General features: G+C 50.6%; 1 protein-coding gene across 6 annotated transcripts in view; it reads left to right on the top strand.

Annotated features, from left to right (window-relative positions):
* The window catches only part of ATP6V0A1 (ATPase H+ transporting V0 subunit a1), a 260245-nt gene extending 247392 nt beyond the window's left edge, over positions 1-12853 (top strand). For all 6 annotated transcript variants that reach the window (XM_086924114.1, XM_086924113.1, XM_086924110.1 and 3 more), the window contains one exon: positions 11764-12853. In XM_086924114.1, coding sequence (XP_086780240.1) covers positions 11764-11857 — 94 coding nt within the window. In that variant the 3' untranslated portion in view covers positions 11858-12853. The remainder of the gene's footprint in view (positions 1-11763) is intronic.
* Positions 12854-24519: the final 11666 nt, after the last annotated feature.

Here is a 24519-nt window from a genome sequence, read left to right as displayed (position 1 = left end):
CCAACAGACCACGCACGCAACCTGGGCTTCATCCTGGACTCCTCCCTCTCCATGACCAGACAAGTCAACGCTGTCTCCTCGTCATGCTTCAACATCCTGCGCATGCTACTGAAGATCTTCCGGTGGATCCCCACTGAGACCAGGAAGACGGTCACCCAGGCACTCGTCACCAGCCGACTGGACTACGGCAACACCCTCTACGCCGGAGCCACTGCCAAACTCCAGAAGAGACTCCAGCAGATCCAGAACGCCTCAGCAAGACTCATCCTGGACATCACCCGACACAGCCACATCTCCGGACACCTGAGAGACCTGCACTGGCTCCCGGTCAACAAGAGGATCACGTTCCGACTCCTCACCCACGCACACAAAGCCCTACACAACCAAGGCCCAGGATACCTCAACGACCGCCTCAACTTCTACACTCCCACACGCCAGCTTTGATCGACCAACCGCGCCCTCGCCGTCGTTCCCCGCATCCGCAGAGCCACCTCAGGAGCGAGGTCCTTCTCCTACCTGGCCGCCAAGAGGTGGAACACTCTCCCCACCCACCTCCGCCTGGCCCAAGACCACCTCGCCTTCAGGACGCAGCTCAAGACCTGGCTGTTCGAGCAGTAGCGGACCTCCCCTTCCCAAGCGCCTTGAGACCCTCCGGGTGAGTAGCGCGCTGTATAAATGCATTGATTGATTGATTGATTGTGTCTTTGGCATGGCGTAAAGTTGTCATGTTACAGATGCACAAGATGGGGAGTTTATGCTCCCCAACTAAAGCCTGGTGCTATTTTGTTGATCTTTCCAGCCAAAGGATCTGGGAGAGGAAGGAGTCACTTCCTTTCATGTTCTCCCCATGCATGCCTCATGTTGCCTGATTGGTCCTTGCTTGCCATTGATGCAGTCATAAATCCGAACTCTGCTGCAGGTTTGGCACAGTTCTGTTCCTGGAGTGAGGTGTAAGATATGCAAGCTCTGTTTTTCTGACAGAGCTTGCTATTCCCTGGGCAGACTGGCCCCTTCAAGAGAGATCTATGTATATACCTCAAAGTAGTGAGCCACCGTGAGTATGGCTCAGTGCAGTCCTGAAGTTAGAGGGGTGAGGAAAGCTCTTTAAATGTTGTTAATCACACTTCTTAACTGGAGGAAGACTCATTGCTTTGAGAGCGTTCCTGCCAGGACACCGCTGAGCTCCCTACTGTCTGCTCATGACTCAACCTGAAACATTACGTATTTCTTTCCGCCCCTCTGCTTGCTGGTGTCATAATCAATAGCCATAGTGAGGATGAAGAGGCCCACCATCCATTCTCCAATATTTAAACTTCCGCTGCACTTCATACTGAAAATGATGGGTTTAAAAGAGAACAGTGGTCAACTCTGTTACCTCTGAACAAAGATGGCTTCAGAGTTGGCCCTATGTCGGGCTAGGCTTCATGAGAGGAAGACAGTGCCCCGTCCCTACAGGCCTTCTCACCGACCCAAGGTGTCCATTGAGGCGGGAGCTATTCAAATACAACGAAATTTGGTCTGCTCCTCCCTTAACGTGGGTGATCAACATCTGTAACTTTGCTCCCAGAAAATGAGAACGGAATGACTTTTACAAAAGTGAAGTCTAAGCACTCGCTCTGGGCCAGTTAGCGGGAGAGCATAAGAGAACTGAAGCTCAGGAAATCCTGGCAGTCGCATGGTGGTTATGTTGAAGCCACACGAATAGACCGGTCCTGTCACCGCCTGCATCAGTGTGATACTGATAGAAATTGAAAGCCCTGCAGTTGCAGCAAAAGGTAGCCAAGTCACAATCCTACTAGGCCCTATAGAAGCATGTACCTTCCTAGTACCACTCTCTTAACAAACGTATGGCCACACAACCACAGCTGTCATCCTTGGTGGTAGAGCATGTCTGCAGACTCACCTGCCAGAGATCATTAAAACCTTTCCAAGGATCAGCGGCCCTCTGTGGATACTTTGAGCCAGTTGCAGTACTGGGCATCACTTCCACATTTATCCTGATCAATCAATCAATCACGGAATATGTAGAGCGCGCTACTCACCCGTAGGGTATCAAGGTGCTGGGGGGGGAGGTCCGCTATTGTTCGAAGAGCCAGGTCTTGAGCGGTTTCCTGAAGGAAAGATGGTTCTGGGTCAGTCGTAGGTGGGTGGGGAGGGAGTTCCATGTCTTAGCTGCCAGGTAGGAGAAGGATCTTCCTCCGGCGGTGGTCTTGCGGATGCATGGGACGGTGGCGAGGGCGAGGCTGGCGGAGCGGAGCTGGCGGGTGGGGGTGTAGAATATGAGGCGGTTGTATTTCGGTATGTCGGTCCCATGTCGTGGAGAGCCTTGTGTGCGTGGGTGAGGAGTCTGAACGTGATCCTCTTGCTGATGGGGAGCCAGTGCAGGTCTCTCAGCTGGGGAAAGATGTGGCTGAAGCGGGGGGTGTCCAGGATAAGTCGTGCTGAGGCGTTCTGTACGCGCTGGAGTCTTTTCTGTAGTTTGGCTGTGGTACCAGCGTAGAGGGTGTTTCCGTAGTCCAGTCGAGTGGTGACGAGGGCTTGGGTGACCATTTTCCTGGTATCGGTGGGGATCCAACAGAAGATCTTTCGGAGCATGCGCAGGGTGTTGAAGCAGGATGACGTGACGGCGTTGACTTGTTTCGTCATCGTGAGGGAGGAGTCTAGGATGAAGGCCAGGTTGCGTGCATGGTCCGTTGGCTTGGGTGCGGAGCCCAGGGCAGGTGGCCACCAGGAGTCGTCCCAGGCGGAGGGGGATGTTCCCAGGATGAGGACTTCCGTCTTATCTGAGTTCAGTTTCAGACGGCTGAGCTTCATCCATTCCGCGACGTCTTTCATTCCTTCCTGGAGGTTGGCTCTGGCGGTTGCGGGGTCGTTGGTGAGGGAGAGGATCAGCTCGGTGTCGTCGGCGTAGGAGATGATGTTAAGGTTGTGTTGGCGTGCGATGGCTGCGAGGGGGCTCATGTAGACATTGAAGAGGGTGGGGCTGAGGGAGGATCCTTGAGGTATGCCGCAGATGACGTCGGTGGCCGCCGACCGGAACAGGGGGAGGCAGACTCTATGGGTTCTGCCGTCGAGGAATGAGATGATCCATTGTAAGGCCTTTCCTTGGATTCCGATGTTGCTGAGGCGCTGTATTAGGGTGCGGTGGCATACGGTGTCGAAGGCTGCCGAAAGGTCCAGGAGGATGAGGGCCGCTGTTTCCCCGTTGTCGAGCAGGGACCTGATGTCGTCGGTGGCTGCGATGAGAGCGGTCTCAGTGCTGTGGTTTGCTCGGAAGCCGGACTGCGAGGGGTCGAGGGATCCGTTAGTCTCGAGGAAGGCGGAGAGTTGTTTGTTGACGGTCTTCTCGATCACTTTTGCCGGGAAGGGGAGGAGCGAGATGGGGCGGAAGTTCTTGAGGTCCGTGGGGTCCGCGGTGGGTTTCTTCAAGAGGCCGCTGAGCTCTGCGTGTTTCCAGCTCTCTGGGAAGGTGGCGGATGCGAAGGAGCTGTTAATGATGTCCCGGAGCTGGGGTGCGATGATCGAGTCGGCTTTGTTGAAGATGTGGTGTGGGCAGGGGTCGGTTGGGAAGCCGGAGTGGATGGTGTTCATCGTGTGGGTGGTATCTTCGGTGCTGACCGCCGTCCAGTTGCGGAGGGTGTTGGTGGGGGGCGCCGGATCGGTGGTTGGGTGCGTGGTCTGTGCGCCGAAGCTGTTGTGTATGTCCGTGATCTTGCGGTGAAAGAACGAGGCTAGTGAGTCGCAGATGTCCTGCGAGGGTGTGATGACGTTGTTGCAGGCGCTGGGGCTGGAGAGTTCTTTGACGATGCTGAAGAGTTCCTTGCTGTTGTGGGAGTTGTTGTCCAGACGTTTTTTGAATGTGGTCCTTTTGGTGGTGCGGATCAGTTGGTGGTGTTTGCGGGTGGCTTTCTTGAGGGCCGTCATGTTTTCTATTGTCTGGTCGTGGCGCCAGGCTTTCTCGAGGGTGCAGCAGGTTTTCTTGGAGTTTTTGAGGTCGTTGGTGAACCAGGAGGCTTTCTTGCTGCCATGTCTGTTGGGGGGGGTTCTTCAGTGGTGCGAGGGCATCTGCGCAGTTGGCGAGCCACTGTGTGAGGTTGTGGGCTGCTTCGTTGGGGTCCGTTGTGTAGGTGGGGGGGTTCTGGCTGAGGGAGGTGGTGAGTTGGTCGGTGAAGATCTTGCTCCAGCTTCTCCGGAGAACCTGTTGAGGGTGGTGGTGGGTTGTGGTTTTCCTGAAGTTGAAGTAGACGCAGCTGTGGTCTGTCCAGTGTGGCCCGGTGGAGTGCCTGAAGGAGATGTGCCTGCTGGAGGAGAAGATGGGGTCAAGCGTGTGGCCGGCGTAGTGAGTGGGGGTGTTCACCAGTTGCTTGAGCCCGAGGTTGGCAAGGTTGTCCAACAGGATGGCGGTGTTGCAGTCATTGTTGTTCTCCAGGTGGAAGTTGAGGTCTCCTAGGAGGATGTAGTCTGAGGAGGTGAGGGCGTGCGGGCTGATGAAGTCTGCGATGGCTTCCCTGAATTGTGTGCTTGGTCCCGGTTCTCTGTAGACGAGGGTGCCTCTGAGGGTGGTCTTGGGGTCGGTGTGTATCTGGAAGTGAAGGTGTTCGGTGGCGGTGAGTGTGTCGTTGAAGTTGGTCGTGATTCGGATGGTGTTTCTGTGGAGTATGGCGATGCCTCCTCCCGTTTGGTTGACGCGGTCCCTCCGGGTGATCTTGTAGCCATCCGGGATGGCTATGGCGATTTCGGGAGCTGAGGAGGCGTTCATCCATTTTTCTGTGAAGAAGGCGACGTCTGGTGAGGTTGTGTCTAGGAGGTTCCAGAGTTCTACGGCGTGCCTGTGGACGGAGCGGGTGCTGAGCAGGATGCACTTGAGGTGATCGTTGCTGGAGCCTGGCTTAGCGGGTGCAGTGCAGGGTCGGGCGCAGGTGAAACTGCAGGCGAGGCAGTTAAATGCTCCGTGGGTGCGTTTCGGCGTGGCTTGGTAGCAGGCTGGCTGTCGGCCGGTGTTGAGTGCGTGGAGGATGGCGGCGTCGTGTCTCTGTCGGGTTGGCTGGCTCCGGCGAGGTCCAGGGGTTCTGGCGCTGGGCGCGGTCCAGGCGTGGACGGGCGCCCGGGTTCCACCATAAATGGCGAAGAGGGAGGGAGGAGCAGCTGGGAGGCGGGAGCGGGGTGGCGCAGGGAAGGGGATAGGATACAGAAGGAAAAAGGGGGGCGGGCCGCAGGGGAGCAGTGGCAGGGAGCAGGGAGGGGTCCGAAGCAGGAAAGTGGTCCCGAGGGGCGAGAAAAGACGAACAGTCAAAGGGCACAAAAACAGAAACAAAAACAGGCAAGATGCAGGCACAGAAGCAGGAAAAGTGCACAAAAAAAGAAACCTATGTCACTGGGGCAGCGGCGAAGACGCGGAGGCAGGCAGGGAGGCCGGGCGCACTCAGGGGGAGCCGTGCGACGAGTGGAGCGACCATCTCAGACCAAGGACAGGTCAGGTCCTGATGCATCTGTAAGCACTCCTGTGTCCATTACTGGGGTTTCTATGCCAGCAGAGCTCGGGTGGGAATGGACAATGGCTTGAGCAATAACCCTTGGTATAGTCCACAGCGCATTGATCCTTAAAGACCTTCAGAAATTGGTAGAGGTAGAAGCTCCTGCAAGGTGACGGACTGTGGAGGGGCAGAACATTGGAGTCGAAAAGTGGAGGTTTGTTGGCAATGGTAGAGGGTAACTAGAGGGGCAAGTGGGGAGTTTTGGGTCTTTGTTGGTGGGAAAGTGGTGTGGGCTGCTGGAAAAAGCAGAGGTAGACCACTGCTGCGGAGGTAGTGGTGGGAGCTTAACAGGGAGAGGTGAGGGTCTACTGGAGGGAAAGTGGCAGGGGGAAGGTACAGAATTGAGAAGAGCAGTAAGAATTTATAGGTGAGTGTAGGGGAAGATGCTGAAAGTTGGAGGTAGGAAGGGGCAGAGGTAGAGGACATTTGTGGATTCCTAGAAAGAGCATACATGGAAAGTTGCTCCAGGGTCATTGGGTGAGGGTTTCTAGAAGAAACATAGGAGATGGGGTGGTATAAGCAGCAGTGGAGGGGGTTGATATAAGTAGCAGTGGACGAGGGTTCCTGGATGAGCAATGGCTGAGGGTTGGTATTAGAGGCAGTGGAGGGGGTTGGTTATTAGCGGCAGTGGGGGAAGGTTGGTAATAGTGGCAGTAGAGGAGGTTTCCTAGAAGGAGCATATGTGACGGGTTGGTAGAAGGGCAAGTAGAGGTCTTTCAAAGGATATAACTAGAGGGTTTCTTGAAGAGGGAGTTTAAGCCGAGGTTCTTTGAAGGAGCCTGTGGAGAGGGCTGCTAGAAGTGCCGGGGTGAAGCCTGGCAGGGGCTCAAGCACGGTGCCCTCTGCTGTGCCCTGATTTCCCAGCTCGCTCCTTTCGCCAGTGGTTCTGAGCAGCCGAGGCCGCCCTCGGGAGTCCTGCCTCACGGCTGTTGCTGTAGGGCAGATCCAAGAAGCGTGGAAAGAGCGAAGCACCATTAGAAGACATGTTGCTGGTGCGCGCTATCACCACTATTCGGTTAAGACTGCATTCACGTGCTGTGGATTCCCTCCACGTTTAATACCAGGGGGGTGGAAGTGTTCAGTGGGCCTGCAGTCACTGCGAGAGGTAACAGAGTGCGCAGTGGTTGTGTTGGCACCAGTGACGCAGTGTTCTTTGGGTGTGACACTATCTGCACTGCTCGGTTTACTCGTTAGCATTCCTCGGCGAGCGAAGGACTCTCGCTTTCCCATGGGCGTGGGATTGGTGTGGGGGCGTCCGGCCTCGGCTCCGGGGTTGTGGGAGTCGGACATGCCATGCTGTGCTGGGATCTGCACCCAGCCCTTGGCGCGCCCGCGCGCAGGAATGTTAATCTCAAGGTCAGCGCGCGCTCCAGGGACCAGGATTCCCCCGGGTTTCCTCGCGCTAGCATGACGAGGCCGCGTCTCATACTGCAGTCCAGGCGCAGGATTGCAGGGCCAACATTATTATAATTAATTTACCGCGTATGTTAGAGGAGGTAAGGTTGGTCTCCACCTGGGAGATGTGGTGCAGTGTGTCGATTTATCCAGAACGTCTGCGTGCTCGCTGATTTCCCAAGATCTTTAGCACATATTTTCCGCTCCTTCTGTTGCTCGGTCTGTCTCTCTCCGTTTCCCCCAGTGACAGATTCCCTCATGAACTTGCAGGGCATCGCTGCTGTTTTCCCTAATGTCTCCTTTCAGGCGCTTTTCTTTTATACCTACCATGCTGGGGTCAAATTCGACACGTGTATGTAACACAGCATCGCATCCTTTCAGTTTTCCTCGTCGGTTGCACGGATCATCCCATCCCCATGTGGCGCGTGTGTCTTTGGACTTGTATTTTTCACGGCAGCCTGTTGGCAGCGAACACTCCTACACCCGCACACCACAGGCCCACGCTGATTTGCTGCAAGCACTTCCTGGAGGTACCCTTGGAGACCGCTGTCCCACCTGTCCCAAGTAAAAAGATGCCTTTAATGGACCTGGCGTGCCCACCAATAATGACCTGACCTGCCAATGGCCAGCATAGTTCACCTACTATCTTACCTCCCCCAGCCTCAAGATGGTCATGTCAAAGTGGCCATTGTATCAACCATGCAAGGACGTTCTCTTGAAATATCTCATGACCAAGGTTAGAGAGATGAGCCCCATCCTGGACAAAGAAGCGCTCCCCTTGGATGCACCCATGTGGCATAACCTGCAATCTTGACCATCTGAACAATTTACCACTCTGCTTATTAATCTGCTTGACGGAGTGACTGAGGGCCCTGGCTGACTCACCCCCTCTCCATTGCAACCTCGGGATGATGTGGGACCAAGCAGTAATTGCCTCTGGGAGTTACTTTGCCAACAAAGCCCATTTCAGTGTTCAACAGTTCAAGCAATTCCCTCCTGCCAAGGTGCACCAAGTTGTTGCCACCAAGATACACTACCACAATACCAGCCGGCGTACACCCTCTAAGTAACCATTATTCAAGTGTATGCCACTAATGAGCCAACCATAGCCCTACTTGCCCCTGGAAAGACACATGGTAACCAGCCTGGCGGCCCCGATCCTCAATCCCACCTGTAAAATAAACCCTCTTAACCTGCTGCATAAGACTGGCCTATCACCAACACTTCCGGCACTCCTCTGAATCTCAGGAGTTTGTGCGCCGTCCTGGTGGTAAATGAGCCTTCGAGTGCTTTGTGTCGTGAATCAAGAACCTGAGACGTTCTAAACATCCTTGTCCACGATGCTGGAAATTCTCATTAAACAACTGCTCATGGCTTAGAATCCTGCATACTACGTTGTGTTCCAGGGTTTATTCATGCTCATCCGTCATGACAATGACCTACGACAACAAGTGCACTTAGGGCACCACTACCATATCCCAGCAGAGCTCCAAGCAATCTAGTTGGTAACAAGTTTGACACCTCGACAGCACATCCCCGTGAGGTGGCACTCTCGCATCACGCTGACAGGGCAGTAGACAATGTGCGTCATCACATGTAGAACACGGCTCCAGGCCATCCAGGGAGTGAAGTATTTGACACCTCAACAGCACATCTGGCTTGAGATAATCACATCACCCTACAACAGTGCACACTGGACACAGCTAGTGGTGCCGGCATGCACACAGCTTGGCTACAAGCCACATAATTGGCTAAGTAGTTGTCATCTCAGTGAATCATTCATGAAAATGATTGACACCTCAGTGTCCTCCCGCCAGTCAACACATCAACCACCTTCAAGCAGTTAACTTGAGCCCCACATCAAAGTCTCAGAAGGGAATGGTACCTCGAAACATAACAAGTGCTTTAAGTCAAGCAAAGGAAAGCTAGAAACGGAGGGGTTGCGATGCAGGAGCAGCAGCAGCAGCGAAGCCCACGCCTGGCTACCACTGCCCCCACGCCTGGCTACCACTGCCCCCACGCCTGGCTACCACTGCCCCCACGCCTGGCTACCACTGCCCCCACGCCTGGCTACCACTGCCCCCACGCCTGGCCCCCACCGCCCCCACTGTCCTCTCCAGCCCAGTCACACGGCGACCACAGGTCCAAGAAGCGAGGCTTGGCTCGGAGGCAGAGTTAAGATAAGGTCATTTTTGGGGGGTCGTGGACCGCGTGCCAGTTTTATCACCCTCTCTCTTACAAAGCTCTTAGATCCACAGCTTCAATGTATAACCCCTCACGCACGATTCATTTTATAGCTATTTATTTAGCGCTTTCTACACTCCCTGTCAGGCCTGAAGCGCATATCAAACGTTTCTGCTAAACTTTCTTCCTCGTGAAATTTCCAGACCTGGAGCGCTTCCTAAAAAGCTTCCTCGTGTGCCTGGACGTTTAGGAATTATCCCTATAACTTTTTAATTGACTCGATATTTATATAATGAAACTGAGGGCGGACATTTGCAAATGAATCCTCTCTGACCCGTGAGTCAGACTGTTTACCCTACTCCCGCGAGCGCGGTGCCCCCGCGAGCCCGTGGCACACGGAGTGGAAACGTTCTCTCACCGGGCACTGAACCCCGCCGCGTGTGCCCCCCTGGTGTTTATCTCGTTTTCTTCCATATTTGGTAGGGCGCCGCGAGGTACGCCCAGTTCTCGTGGGCGCCGCCTTCTTACTTTCAGTTTACAGAAAGGATTAGAGTCAGGAGAGAATGTCGGAGTTGCAAATTGCGAGGAAATGCAATCTAAAATACCCCAAAGGCACTGCAGGGCGGTGCTAGTAGGCGCTGCAGGGAAATGTGGTACCCCCTGGAATGGTGGAAAAAAGAACTCCTGGGTCATTCCAATATGGTCATACCTCTGGGCGTTGTAGCACATCTGTTCAAGTCACACTTTAGGGGTGGGCGCGGGTGAACCAAGCCCCCAACTAATTTGATTGAGGAGACGCAGTCCCCCCGTGGCCATATTAGGGCGGAGTTTCAGAGGTTTTTCTGATCCTAACTAGGGTTTGTTTACAACTCAGAATGTGGAGACAACAGGTGGCTAGAATGTCCGTTTCCGGCCTGCATCTCCTCACATATTTCCACCTATGAAGAGCTCGACCTCACGAAATGGGGAATAACAATGCAGACCCAGATTTACTCTACAATTTTCACACAGAATTTCCAATTATATGGGGTTTAGTGCATTTATTTAGCACCTGCTATGAACAGGTAGTAAATATGTGCGCCGTGGATGGGGCATGGGGAGGGTGGAGCAGAGTTTGGAGGGTGGCTGTTGGAAGGGGGTGATGTTGATGGGGAAGAGAACATTATATGCTGCCCCCATACTAGGTCAGCCAAGGACCAGGGCAGAGATTCCCTGCAGCGCACTCACAAATCTATTTTCCAAGCCAGAATTTCTGGCCAGTAAACTTGTGTCCAGAAAGTCAAGGTGCAATAACAGGTCACTTATGATTGATCAGAATTTTTTCTCAATATGTCACTCAAACATTGCAGGCCCTCGTCCCAGCTCTCGGTTCATTTTGCCACGTCTCTCACATCCCCGTTAATATTGAGGTAGCCGGTTTGCGACGTTTTGCAAAAAGTCCATTTGAAGTGTGAGGGCTTAGAGAATCACTCGCACTGCGCTGGAGGCTGTCACAGCTCACTTTAAAGATTTTTAATATATCTAGTCTTTTGTGCATCAAACATTATCTTTTGCCCTTAAATCGATGTTATTGTTTAAAATGATATCAGAACTGTACACATAGGTACATATGGTTTGCCACATATTTCCACTCATCCTTTTTATGAATAAGAGTTGATTAGTTATTATTAAAAATAGAACTTTAGACTGTAAATAGCTAAGTCCGATAAGTCACTAGCCAATCGTTGGTATGCGTAGTCACATATTAGTTAGTCACATACTAGTTATCATTTACAAATTGGTTTATTCTCAAGCTAGGCCAGTAAACACAAGTTATCTATATCCCTAAGGTAGCAGTGATAATATTTGTAAAGCCTCTTCATTGTACACAGCGCTTGATGCAAGCTCTGTTCTGCTGGATGCCTAAGAAGTCCCAAATAAATGTTAGAAAACATATATTTTAAACACCTTTTTAAAACAAGTCTTAGACCCACATTCGGGACATTGCACGCTAACATATGCTTCTTTTGTGAGTGGACATCATTTGTCATCTTTTATGCTAAAAAAAAATCTAACGGACAATAACATTTTTTACAGTATGTTGCATCTACACAGTAGTTAATGCCTACAAAAGACCTGCTTTCGTTCTCCATGCCAGACCTTCTGTAGGCTCTTTGACATTAACATCAGTTAAGACTCTTTTATTTTACTACCAGTTTCTTCTTCTTGACACATTCAGACTATACAAATGTTGCTCATTCATTTTCTGAAATCGTCCTTAATATTTTAATCAACAAATAAAGAGTGTGGCTCGAGGGTACAATGGCGAAAATAAATCATAAACCTTTGTCTAGCAGAGGGCTTTATCTAAACCATACATCAATCATAAATATTATATTCTATCAGAATATTGTTAGGTACCATGGTATTAACTTCCTGGTTTGCCATTCCTTTCTCTTATTCTACATAAGTCTTTTCAAGAGTATCACCCGTTCCTTTCTTGAAATCTGAACTCTTAACAAAGTTGGACTTAAACTATTACTCATTACTGGACGCTTAACATCATTTCTCCTTGATAACTCAATTTTTTCTCTCATTTCTGTACTTTAATCTAGTAATTTGAAATATTTTCTTGACACTTACAGAAATATATATTTTTTTTACTTGACAGGGTTGAATTTCAGAACAAATTCTACAGTGGAACTGGGTTCAAGTTCCTCCCTTTCTCCTTTGACACCATCCGAGAGGGGAAGTTTGATGACTAGAGAGCCCCAAGGCCGACTCTTCAGCTGCTGGTTTTGTGTGATCGTGGTGTGACCCACTCCTGCAGTTCTGTGGCTACCTCCCTTGCATTCTGTGTTTGTGTATTTATGTGGTGAAGTAGGAAACAGGGTAAAGCTGCCGCGTCCGCCTCACCCAGATCACTGTAGCAGACACCCCGCTCACACTACTGAGAGCAACGTTGGAAAAAAAGATTGGAAGGAATAAAAACACGTTTATTTTTCTTTTTTTCTCATCAATGCTTCTTCACCAGCATTTTCTATTGGACATGTGACCTTTCTTTCAACAATGAAGTCAGAAATGTTGTGTTTTAACATTAATTCGTGATTTCTGGACATCTTAATATCTGAACACCTTAATCACGTACCGAGTGGTACCCGTGTCGCCGTGGATCTTGAACCCTACATTTCCCTTTGTGCTGCGCATACAGAGAGCCTTGTAGCACCACCTACAGTATGTGTGTAAATGTAGGTACAGTAGAAAGAACGTTGTAAATGTGATATAAATTATTTTGTGTTTGAAATATATCTATATGAATATTATCTCTTTGCTGCTGTCTGCCTGGATATTTGGATGATTTGATCATGGTTGCTACATAAGTATTGCACTCTGCTGTGTACTGCAAAAAGGCTACGTTACATCTTCATTCAGGATTCTGCCCATGGAAACCTCAAGCAACCCCAGTCAAAAGAACAGTGTGAAAGAAGTCTGGCATTTGTTTTAACCACACATGTATTTCCTGATGCAGTCCCATTTCTTTTTTCCTCCATCATGCCTTCCATCAGATAACTCGAGGCAGTGGGTCTAAGGTGGTCAGGGGATTTCAGAAACTGTTTCTACCAACAGGTGGCACTTGCTACCACTACAGCCGCATATTGTTTCGGTAGTTGTACACTATATCAGTTGTTGTAGCGTCAACGTGTTCAAAGTTCATTCAACGTGATCGAAACGTGATGTCAATAAATACAGCAAAGACTGGTCTTGATCTGTCTCTCTGTTATGATTCCTTCACACCCCTTAACTTATCTAGCTATATCTTGTTTGCGTGCCCTCTGCATACCCATCCACCATCTCCCTGTGAAGATGTGTTATTTATTTTCTTCTGCTTTCTCTCTCTCTCTCTCTCTCTCTCTCTCTCTCTCTCTCTCTCTATATATATATATATATATATATATATTCACAAGGTTGCCCCAACGTTGAGAACGCACACAATGAGACGGCAGAATTCCGCTTTCTTTGTTCGCAGTTTCCTTTATTTTATGCAAGCAGACTCTTGATTTAAAGCCCTACGCGTTTCGGAACTCCATGTTCCTTGTTCACGGGCAGTCATGTAGTGAGGCAGAAAGAGGTGAGAGTCAGGGTCACCTGTTCTTGTTCCTGCTCGCCTTTAGTGGACGGCTCTCCAGTGGGCGTGTTCTAGTACACAGAGTTAAGGAACATGTAGTGTCTTCTTCCGCGATTTCAATCCCTCAGTAACTTTCTGCCGCATTTCCATGTAGTTTGCACTGTTTTATTTTGCTCTTTGGTGAGCTTCAAGTCGCCTGCCTGCCCGTTCGATGCACACCGCTCCTTCTGCCGAGAGTTGTAGTCCAGTCTACACAGGCAGTCCACATTTCAGTTATGGCGGTGCAATTCTCCCAACCGGGGCCGGCCGGTAATTATATTCACAAGGTTGCCCAAACGTTGAGAACGCACACAATGAGACGGCAGAATTCCGCTTTCTTTGTCAGCAGTTTATTACAGGTGACCCTGACTCTCCTCTCTTTCTGCCTCACTACATGACTGCCCGTGAACAAGGAACATGGAGTTCCGAAACGCGTAGGGCTTTAAATCAAGAGTCTGCTTGCTGGTTGCATAAAATAAAGGAAACTGCTGACAAAGAAAGCGGAATTCTGCCGTCTCATTGTGTGCGTTCTCAACGTTTGGGCAACCTTGTGAATATATATATATATATATATATATATATATATATATATATATATATACACATACACATACACGCACACACACACACACACACACACACACACACACACACACACAACACAGATATTTTTTTCCCAGTCAACAAAATAATTACCCTAATCTCATGCTAAAACACTGCCATCGCGGAACAAGTTAACTAAAAAAACAACAATTTTCTTACGCTAGGAGTAGATTTGTGTTAGAAAAATTAACAGCACTATTATGAAGCTATGAACGTTATTGTATTCAGTTTGTGAATGTTTGATCTGCACCGTCCTGGTACAATTTATTACCACACTTGTTACAGAGCAGGTGCGTTTCAGAGTTACATACAGGCATAGAAAAGGCACAATAAAGTGTAACAGTCAGCTAAATAAATCCTAATTTTGTGTGCCTGTTTCTCATACTTCTCCCGCATCTCACTGTCTCACTCATGCAAAACGCTTGCCTCATAGGTTCACAACAACTATAATACTCTGAACCACATGCCCCCCCTCACAGAGTTGTTTGCTACTCGTCTGGCAATGTGCTTAGCACCAAAAATTTGATAAGCGCCATATAAATGATACAAAAAATTTTGTACGCTTGTGCAGTAGTATACTCTCACACACATATTTAATTATCACAACAGTAAAGTTGTTTCTGATAGACACTTCTACCTGCAGATACGTCACCTGTAGAACAACCCTGGGCATCAGACTGGATCCGTTAGCTTCAAAGGAATGAGGTCGCCAGTAGAGGGCACTGGACTCGGTGAGCGCTGGAAGTGACGTCAGATGACACCACCTCGGCGTATCAACGCCAGTTCCCTTTTTTACGGGCCTTCAACATGGATCCGGACCTTCAATTCTCTGAAGGAATTTTCTTCAAATATTTATTCAGACGTAGTAAGTACCCTGTCTCCTCCTAAAAAAATCTGGATTTACACTATGTAGGGAGTGTGAGGGACAGATGTCCACAAGGGACCTGTTCAAGAGGCTGACCCTACCTCAAGTTCTACTGCCATTTGAGCTTGGTGACTGGATGGTGTCACTGAGTCTGCAGGATGCGTATTGGCAAATCCTGATTCTGCGGTTGCAAATTTTGCTGGGTTCTATACCTTTTGGTATGGCATCAGCACCTTGATTCTTCACAAAGGTGATGGTTGTGGCCCATCTTATACTATCAGGTATCCCTGTTTTCGCATAACTGGACAACTGTCTCTTCAAATCCAGCTCAAGGGCTTGGTTTCGTGCGATTTGCAGTCCTCACCATCTTTACTGTTCAACCTGGGCTTTTTGATCAACAAACCCAAATCTCACCTGTGGCCTTCCCAACAACTCCAGTTCATAGGGTCAGAACTATACACCACCATTCTCTGCGCTTTCCCTCCGTCATAAAGGATACAGGACATTCAGGAGATGGTTCCATCTTTCCAGCAAGTGTGAGAGTCCCCATTCTGAGAGTCCTGAGATTCCTTGGTTCTGCTAGCTTCCTGCATCCTCCTAGGGCTACACCATGATGTCCTGCAGTAGTGGCTCTGCAGGCGGTACAGTAGTGACAGATGCCTCCACCCTAGTGTGGGAAGCCCATCTGAAAGATATTGAGATCAGGAGCCTCTGGTATCCGGAAGAGCAGGTACTTCACATCAGCCTGCTGGAACTGCAGGAGATTCGGTTGACACTCCCTAACCTCCATTGTGGTACAGTCCGTCCAGATCTTGACTGACAACAAAACTGCAATGTGGCACTTGAACAAGCAAGGAGAAGTATGGTCTTGTCTCATTTGTCTTGAAGCATTGAGACTGTGTTCTTGGGCACACCGCCAAGGGATCTGGCTCACCGCCAGTCACCTAGCAGAATCTCTGAATGTCCAAGCCGACAGCTTAGGCCAGCTTTATCTTGGCGATCACGAGTGATGCCTTGTACCGGGTGCCGTGTGGCCTCGGTGGCATCACCTGACAACACTTCTACTGCTGACTGAGTCCAGCGCCTTCTACCTTTGACATTGTTGCTTTCAAGTTTTCGAATCCAGTCTGACACCTGGGATTTATCTACAGTTGAGGAACCTGCAGGCAGATAGTGTCCACCGCAGGTAAGTAACTTTTTACTTGCTGCAGATAGCTTTGCCTTTCAGCATGGCTGTCATTTTGGCAGACAAATCACTTTTTCTGATGGATGCATCTTGCTACAAATTTGTCATCCATAGAATATCCCCAGGCGCCAGATCGATTTTTCACAATAGCCCTTGCTCACCAGCAGGTAGGATTGTGTAGCTCAGCGTCGACTCCAGTCTGCCCGGGAAGTGATGGCTGGACCTGCATATAGGTGCCACCCAAGCGAGCTGACATCAGTTCCTTTCTTTCTGTACCTTCGTACATAGATACTGAGCTAGCTCCTACTTTTTGTCGGTAGACACGTTTTTTTTTCACAACCAAGTTTATTGAGCAAAAGAATGACAAGCATGAGGCACCTTCCCACACCAAGGTCACCACATCAAGATCAATGTATGGATCACATACACAAGAAATACTAAGCAAGTATCAATGAAGCTCAGCTTTAAAATCCCAACTACCCATCCCAACCCCAACTACACCCCCACCCGTACCTACTATCCCCCCCCCCCTTTCCACACATGTACAGAGGCAACACAGAGATGGTTCATATAAGAGAAGCAGGCACGAAGCAACCTGGGATGTGCCTTTAGGGCCAGAGACAGCGCTGCGATCAAATGTCCTCCTCCGGTTCCGCCGGGGGTTCCAAGGATAGGCCACGATAGTCAGCCCACCGCTTCCAGATCTTGAAGTGCTTGCGCGGGCAGCCCCGCGCCTCAAAAATTGGTTTCTCAAGACCCATAAAATAGTCCAGTCCCGCCTTCCATGCCGACAGGGGGGGGGCCCTCACAGATTTCCAGGCCCGAGCCAAGTCGCGCTTAGCCACCACCAGGCCCAGAAGCAACAGGTGACGTTTATAGATGTTGCCCCCAACCCCGTCCATGACGTGCAGCAGGCCCAGCCGGTGGGTACGGGGAAGATCCCAGCCCAGGACCTCAGCCAGGCAATTCCATACACCCCTCCAGAAGCCAGCCAGGCGACCACATGACCATACTGTGTGCAACAAGGTGCCAGGCACTTCCCCACATCGCAGGCACTCCGATGACTCAATCAAACCAGCCCTCCACAGTCGTTCACGTGTGTAATAGGCACGATGTAGATACTTGAATTGTATGAGACGGAGCCGAACTGCGATAGCGGTGCCACGGGGAGACTCCAGGGCCTCTCTCCAGTCGTCCTCGTCCAGGGTGCCCACGTCCACTTCCCAGGCTTCCCGGAGGGAGCTGAGAGTAGACGAGCAGTGAATAACCAGAGTCTGGTAGATCCTGGAAACCTTCTTGTCTCCCAGGTCGCCCATAAAGACTTTCGCCTCAATTGGGCTAAACTCCGGAAGGGAGTCAAGGCCGGCAATGCTTGGGGCGAGGGCATGTCGCAGCTGTAGGTAACGGAAAAACTGGGACTGAGGCATTTGGAATTCCACTCGGAGGTCTGCAAAGGACTTGAGGGTTGCGCCGGACACGACGTGACCCAGTTGAGTAATCCCAATAGTCTCCCAACCCTCGAACCCAGCCAGAGTCGCCAGCTCTGGAAGCAGACCGTTGTGCCACAGCGGCGTTTCCGCCGTCAACTTGCCCCACCATCCCATGCGGCGCAAGGACTGCCGCCACACTGCAAAGACCACCCTTGTCACCGATGGCAACCCACGGCGTATACGCGCCGAGTATAGAACGGTGTGGAGCGTATGGTCACCCATAAGATGCCTTTCCAGGGCATACGCCGGATCACTCCTATCCCCATACCACCAATCGTTAAGAACAAGCAGATGCGATGCTTGGTAGTAGGAGAGGAGATCAGACGTGGCCAAGCCACCACAGTAGGTGGATAGAAAACATGTCTTGAGGGCCACCCTGGCCGCTCCGCCCTCCCACAGGAAGCGGCCCAGCACAGAGTTCACCTGGCGAAACCACTCCATGCCGATAGGGTGCGGGAAATGTTGGAGTTGGTACAGCAGTCTCGGCAGCGCCACCATCTTAAAGATGGCCGACCTCCCAAAGATCGTAAGCGGCATCCTGGACCACGTTTTAACATCCGTCTGGACCCGTTCCCACACCGGTAGGACACTACGCGTCCAGGCCACGGCCCGCGAAGTCGAGAGGAAAACACCCAAGTATTTCAGGCCGTCCGTCGCCACTCGTAGATCAGCAGCCCAATCGTCGGCCACCACTCCGCCATGCAGAACCCACAGGGTCGACTTAGATAGGTTAAGGGTAAGCCCGGAGACTTCGCCAAACCCCCGCATGATCTCCAGGATTCGAGGGCCAGAGCGCCGCAGATCCGTAAGGAACAGGAGGACATCGTCCGCGTAGAGTGCAATTCTATCTGTAAGAGTATCGTTCCAGACAAAGCCACGCAGCTGGGCATCTAGCCGCACCCGCGCCGCGAGGGGCTCCATGGCCAGGGCAAATAGGTATGGGGACAACGGGCAACCCTGGCGCGTGCCGCGGCCGATTGGGAAGCGTCCTGAGACCGCGCCTGCCACCCGGACCGACGCCGTGACATTGGTATACAGGAGGCGGATATAGGACAGAAAGACCGGCCCGAGGTTTAGGCGGGCCAATAAGGTGAAGAGATACGCCCAGCTCACCGAATCAAAGGCCCGGTCCATGTCCGCAAGGAGAAGTGCGGCCTGTTCATCCCTAGCACTCATGGCGTCGATCGCTGCCTGCGCCCGACGGATATTGTGTCGGGTGGCTCTGTGCGGCATGAACCCGGCCTGGTCGGGGTGGACCAGGTCGGCTATAAGGGGCAGAAGGCGGTTCGCCAGGGCTTTCGCCAAGATCTTGGCCTCGATGTTGAGGAGGGAGATAGGCCTGTATGAATCATGGCGGTCAGGCGCCCTACCAGGCTTCAAAAAGACCACAATCTCAGCATGGCGCCAGTCAGGTGGCAGCTCGCCCCTAGACCGCGCTGCCTCTAGCGCATTGCGAAAGTGGGGTCCCAGCTGGACGTGGAATTTTTTATAAAATTCGGCAGGGTAGCCACTAGGGCCGGGCGCCTTCCCAGTGTTCAGTTGGCCAAGGGCCTCCCCTAGCTCCTCGGACGTAAGTGGGACCTCTAGGGCCGTTCTAGTCTCCTCCGGGACTGCCTGCGGGAGTAAAGCATCCAAGTACGGGGCAATCCCGCTCTCCCTCAGCGGATCGCGAGGGGCATATTGTGCCTCGTAGTAGCGGGCAAAGCTGGCCGCCAATTGGTCCGGGTCGGTTATGACTGAGCCATCCCCCGCCGTGAGACCGGGTAGCTCCAGGGGCTGGAAGGTCGCCTGGCAAAGTCTATGCAACATGGTGCAGGACTTATCGCCCCACTGATATACCCTACTGCGCGTGGGGTAGACACGTTTTTTTTTTTTTTTTTTTTTCATTCTTCCAGTGTGCAAGGAAATATGTCCCCTCCTAAAACTACAGAGGTAAAGCCTTGTAGGGACTGTTGCAAACCAACGTCTGTGACAGATCCCCTTCAAGTGTGCCTTTGGTGTCTGGATTTAGGCCTCAACTCCAAGTCATGCATGGGGGGTTGGTCCCTCATGAACCCAAAGGTTATCTGTGACCTTGAAGCCAAGCTGTACTTCACTGAACACCGCAGGAATTCATGAAGACCCATTCTTGCTCAAAGTTGGGAACTCGTCCCTCTGTTGTGGCTAGTTCTACAGCACGTCATTATCGCAATTCTAGTCTTCGGGTAAGTCCAAGTTAAAGAAGAAGCACAAAAATTCCAAGTGGGGCTCATGCCGGCCTTGAAAAAGTTGAGAGGACATTAAGGTACCCTCTGGCTTTGCTTATGGACCCCCACTGAGGAGCTGATACTGCAGCACTCAAAATTGTTTGGTCCGTCGGCCATGTCACAACAAATTCAGGCTTTCAAGGAGGCATTGCTCTGCAACTCTGCACCATACTGGATCCATGGATCTGAGGAGGCCTCCGGTTCGATTACAGCCGGCAGGTCAGCTCTTGGCACAGCCTGTGCTGTTTGAGCTCGCTTAGATTCGACATCAGGAAAACCACAGCCCGGCACCAAAATCTTTCCCAGTTCCTACTGTGTCTAGACCAGCACCAACTTCAGAGGAGGACATTGATCCTGTTGTCTTGTTCAACTCCATACTGAATCCCTCTCAACCACAGCCAAATACACATTTTGGCACAGTTCTGACACAGCTGGCCTCAATACAATCTGACTTTAGCAAAACCGTACCATAGCCAAGGATGTATCTGACAAGAGCCAGCCACCTTTTTACCAATGCTAGTCATGATGGTAGGTATGAGTTTGTCCCTCGATACAATGATGACAACTTTCATATGGACCTGTAAGAGGCCAGTGGGTTGGACACTTATCCTGGCATGGGACTAGTCTCACCCCCTGACACTTCCACAGAGCAATCTGTTTTATTTTCCATGGTCATTAGACGGGTAGTACAGGCCTTTACCAGGGGGATTAATCCCAATTCTTTCCCAACTACCTCACCGGACGGAGACCAAAAGAATTGAGGCATTCAGGAAGAGAATGTTTTCTTCCGCTAGCCTCGTTCTTTGGTCTGCCAATCCCACCTAGCAGGCCAGTACACCGCCTACTGAGGCCGGGACACAGTATACTGTTAAAGCAGAGTAGTTTGAACAAGCATAGTACTCTGCCACTACATCTGGATGAGATCTGCTGACTTCAGGTGCCACTCCCGTATATGCTTTTTGATGGATCTCCCCTCTTTGGCAAGAAGGCTGACTCTGCCCTTAAGTGTTATAAAAAGAGTATAGCGAATGTACCCACCCTTGGTCTTTCTACACTCCCAAGGATGTAAATACTTCCATTTTACCCCTTTCAAGACATCGCTGAGTTTTGCGTAAAGACTCTGTCAAGGCACACCCCCCTACCAACAGTCCCCAAAGTCCTTTCGTGTTTGGGGTGAGGGATCCAGCAGACAGTGCCCAGGCCTGCGGGACAGCAAACATCCCAATCCCCAGCACCTCCGGCAGGTTCTGCAAGCCTCTTTAGTTTACCCATAGCAGCACACCACCACCTTGTGGGAGGTAGGATCAGGCATTTTATCCTCAGGTGCTAAATTTTACATTCCACAGGTAGGACTTGCAGGTAATTGAATGAGGCTATTCCCTGTCTGGCATGGCGTTGCTCAGAACTCCATGATACAAGATGTCTGCTCTGTGGCCAGGTAAAGGAAACCTTAATCATGTCTTATGTACCTGCCCTTTTTTGCTGCAGCAAAGAAAAATCCTTCTCAGTACGGACATAATTCACTCAGGACGTCACACCTGCCGGCAGGCAGTCATAGGCAGTCTGAACCCTGCTAACTCCTTACTAAATGTTAAAACTGCTAAGTTTCTTCGGATAGCTGCGGCCAAACTGGACGATATTAATTCTATCTGTGCTGCAAAAACTGACGTCAAGTGTCGCATTCTGAGCACACCTTCTATCAGTTTTGCACGTTGCACTTTTTCTCTAAAATTTGAATGCCTGTGCAATCTGATATTGCTTGTTTTACATCAGGCTGGTTTGTGTTCACAAAAATATCTCGACCTGCATGTTACATTCCAAAATTCCATTGCACATGACACTTTTGCTTGTACCGCATGCCTCAAATGGGCTTGGTATGGTCTATGCTGCTATTGCAATTTGCACATTGATTCTTAGCAATCAAATATGCTGTATTATCTTCGGTAATGTGCACCTTTCTGTTTTGTCTTCTTACAATGCGTTATAAAAATGTTATTTTGCACTGGTATTATATATTGTATTGCTTGATTCCAGTATCGGAGCTGGACAAACCTGATGTGTAGTTTCCCCCTGAGCTTCATGTGCGATTTAACAGGTGTGTTATCGACCTGGATGGCACATGACATATTCCAGGTTTACTGTGTCATCTGCACTTCGCATATTCCTTCTCTGATGGCGATAAAAAACTGCCCCGATGTATGTGGCACCGAGCAAAAAAAACACGTTCTGCACCTTGCATTTTAATTGTTACCATCTATTTCAGCAATGGCTCAGTTTAATCTTCTTTGTACCGGATTTAGATCGATTTGTCCTTATGGGAAGTCTTAACTCTGCATGCTGAACGTTTTTTAACTATTCGGTTTGTTTGCTAAGGTTTTAATTAATCGTACAATAAAATTGATTACTGATTACTAGTGCTCTGACACTACACGTAGATGAAATCTACCGACTTCTGGTGCCACTCATCTGTACGCTTTTTGATGGCTCTCACCTCTTTGACAAGAAGGCTGACTCTGCCCTTGAGCTTTTCAAAAAGAGTAGAGGTAATGCACCTGCTCTTGGTCTTTCTAGACTCCCAAGGCAGAAAACACATCAGTTTGACCCCTTTCGAGGCATCGCTGAGTTTTGCCTGGAGACACTATCAAGGCCCACCAACAGGCACCCAAGTCCTTTCAGTGTTGGGGTGTGGGATCCAGCAGACAATGCCCAGGTCTGCAGGGACAGCAAACATGTCAGTCCCCAGCACTTCTAGCAGCTGTCTCCAAGTTGCTTTAGTTTACCCACAGCAGCACACGACCAGTTTGTGGGAGGTAGGATCAGACATTTTATCCTCTGTTCCTAAATGAGTACATTCCACAGGTGGGAGGTAGTCGAATGAGGCTATACCCTACCCTTCTTTTCAGTCCCGCTGCCTCTTCCACCCTCATCAGAGCAGCTTTCGGAAGATCATTTTTCCATTTTGCTGCGGGAACTACAGGCTCTTTTGGACAAAGGAGCCATAGAGAGGGTCCCCAGTCTCGGAAATTGAAACTGTGTGCTTCTCCCAATATCCTTTTGTGCCTAAAAAAGCCAGAGACCTCTGCTCTGTGTTGGACATTCGATTTTCAAATTTGTGAAGTGATGCTCATGCTGGGCCAGATTCTGTCTGCCCAGGATCCAAGAGAACTGGATGGTGGTGGTGTTGGACCTGCAGCACACTTATTTTAACATCCTCCATCTTGCAGATCCACAGGCAGGCCACAAGCATTGCCAGTTTCCATGTTTCTTTTCAGCTTCACCAGTGCCCCTCAGGTGTTCACAAAGGTGATGGCTGTGCCCATCCTCCGAATTTGGGGGAACCAGTCTTCTACTACCTCAACAACTGTTGCAGGCCAGTCATAGACATCTATAAGAAAAAACTGCAAATATCCTGGCATCCTTGGGGTTCACAATCAGCCGTCACAAGTCAAACCAGACTCATTCACAGAGACTCCCCTTCAGTTTAGTCATCCTGGAGATGATGTGCTTTTCCTTCAGACCTATCTTCCAGATGAACGAGTACAGGACATTGGGGCTATCCTGGGTCTCGGTGGGGATGGCTCTGAGGCTTCTTGGTTGATTTGCCTCCTGCTCGTCAACTATGCCAGATGGCGCTTACAGGCTCTGCATTTGGATCTGAGCTTCACCTTGGGAACATGTCCAATTCCATCCATTGTTTGGGAGGAGACTGGAAAACATCTGCAGAGGTGGCTGCTAGACCACAATTGGACCAGCGGCAGATGCCTCTCCTAGTCCTACCAAGAGCTGACGGTGACGGATTCTTCACTGTGGAGGTCATCTGGAGAGGTGGAAATAAGAGGACTGTTGTCTCCAGTGGAGTCCTGCCACCACATCAGTTTGCTTGAGTTGCAGGCCATTTGTTTAGTGTTGAAAGCCTTTCTTTCATCTATCACGGACAACTCCACCTCCCATGTGTTATTGCAACAAGCAGGTCGGGTGGGGTGCTAGACATTGTGTCAAGAAGCCCTGCACATTTGTAACGGACTTGATTGTCATGGTATCTCCCTCTACCTGGTGGGATCTTTAAACGCAAGGGTGGACAAATTCAGCTGGCGATGCCTAGCTGAGCACGAATGACAGGTACACCCACAGTTGGCACTGGGCCCCTTCGAACAATTGGGAGAACCCTAGCACGATCTCTTCGCCATTGCAAAGAATGCGCATTGTCAACCCTTTTACAGATTGGAGTTCCCAAAAAGGCTCTCTGATGAGCCATCATTCCATTTAGAGTGGAGCACAGGACTCGTGTATGCCTTCCCACCACTGCCTGTATTGCCCCAAATTCTGAAGAAAGTTTGGAATATCTGAAAGAGACACGTTAGTGATAGATTCCTTACCTTATAATATTCCCCAGGCGTCAGTCTGGATCCGGAAATATTTCTGCTTAGCAGTACCCCTGCGTGCCAGTAGGTAGCGTTGTGCGGCTCCACGTCCGTCACTGGCGTCATAAGCGCTGGGATGACGTCACGGAGGCTACTTAGGCGCCACCCATGTTCGCTGACGTCAGTTCTTTCTTTTTCCATGCCGAAAGCGAAGATCCGGATTGACCACTTTTTTGAGACCTTTGTCTCTTCTCCGTTCTCCTGGTGAACGTAGGGATGACCGGCTTTGTCTTGTGGGTCGTGCCGCCGTAATATGTCAGTGGCGGTCCCCCATGCTGTCTGCCTCTACTGCCTGGAGACCAACCCCGAGACTGTCAGACTGCCGTGCCATGGCCCGAAGGCCTTGCAGGAGCAGCGCCTGAAGTTGCTGGAGGTCCGGCACTCCTCTCACCGCCGCTCCGGTTCTAGGGGCAGTTTGCGGGACCAGAGCCGCCGCTCCTCGGGCTCTAAG

Source organism: Lissotriton vulgaris, chromosome 5 (assembly GCF_964263255.1).
Source record: "Lissotriton vulgaris chromosome 5, aLisVul1.2, whole genome shotgun sequence".
NCBI classification, from domain to species: Eukaryota; Metazoa; Chordata; class Amphibia; order Caudata; family Salamandridae; genus Lissotriton; species Lissotriton vulgaris.
This window is presented reverse-complemented; position numbering and strand designations above follow the sequence as displayed.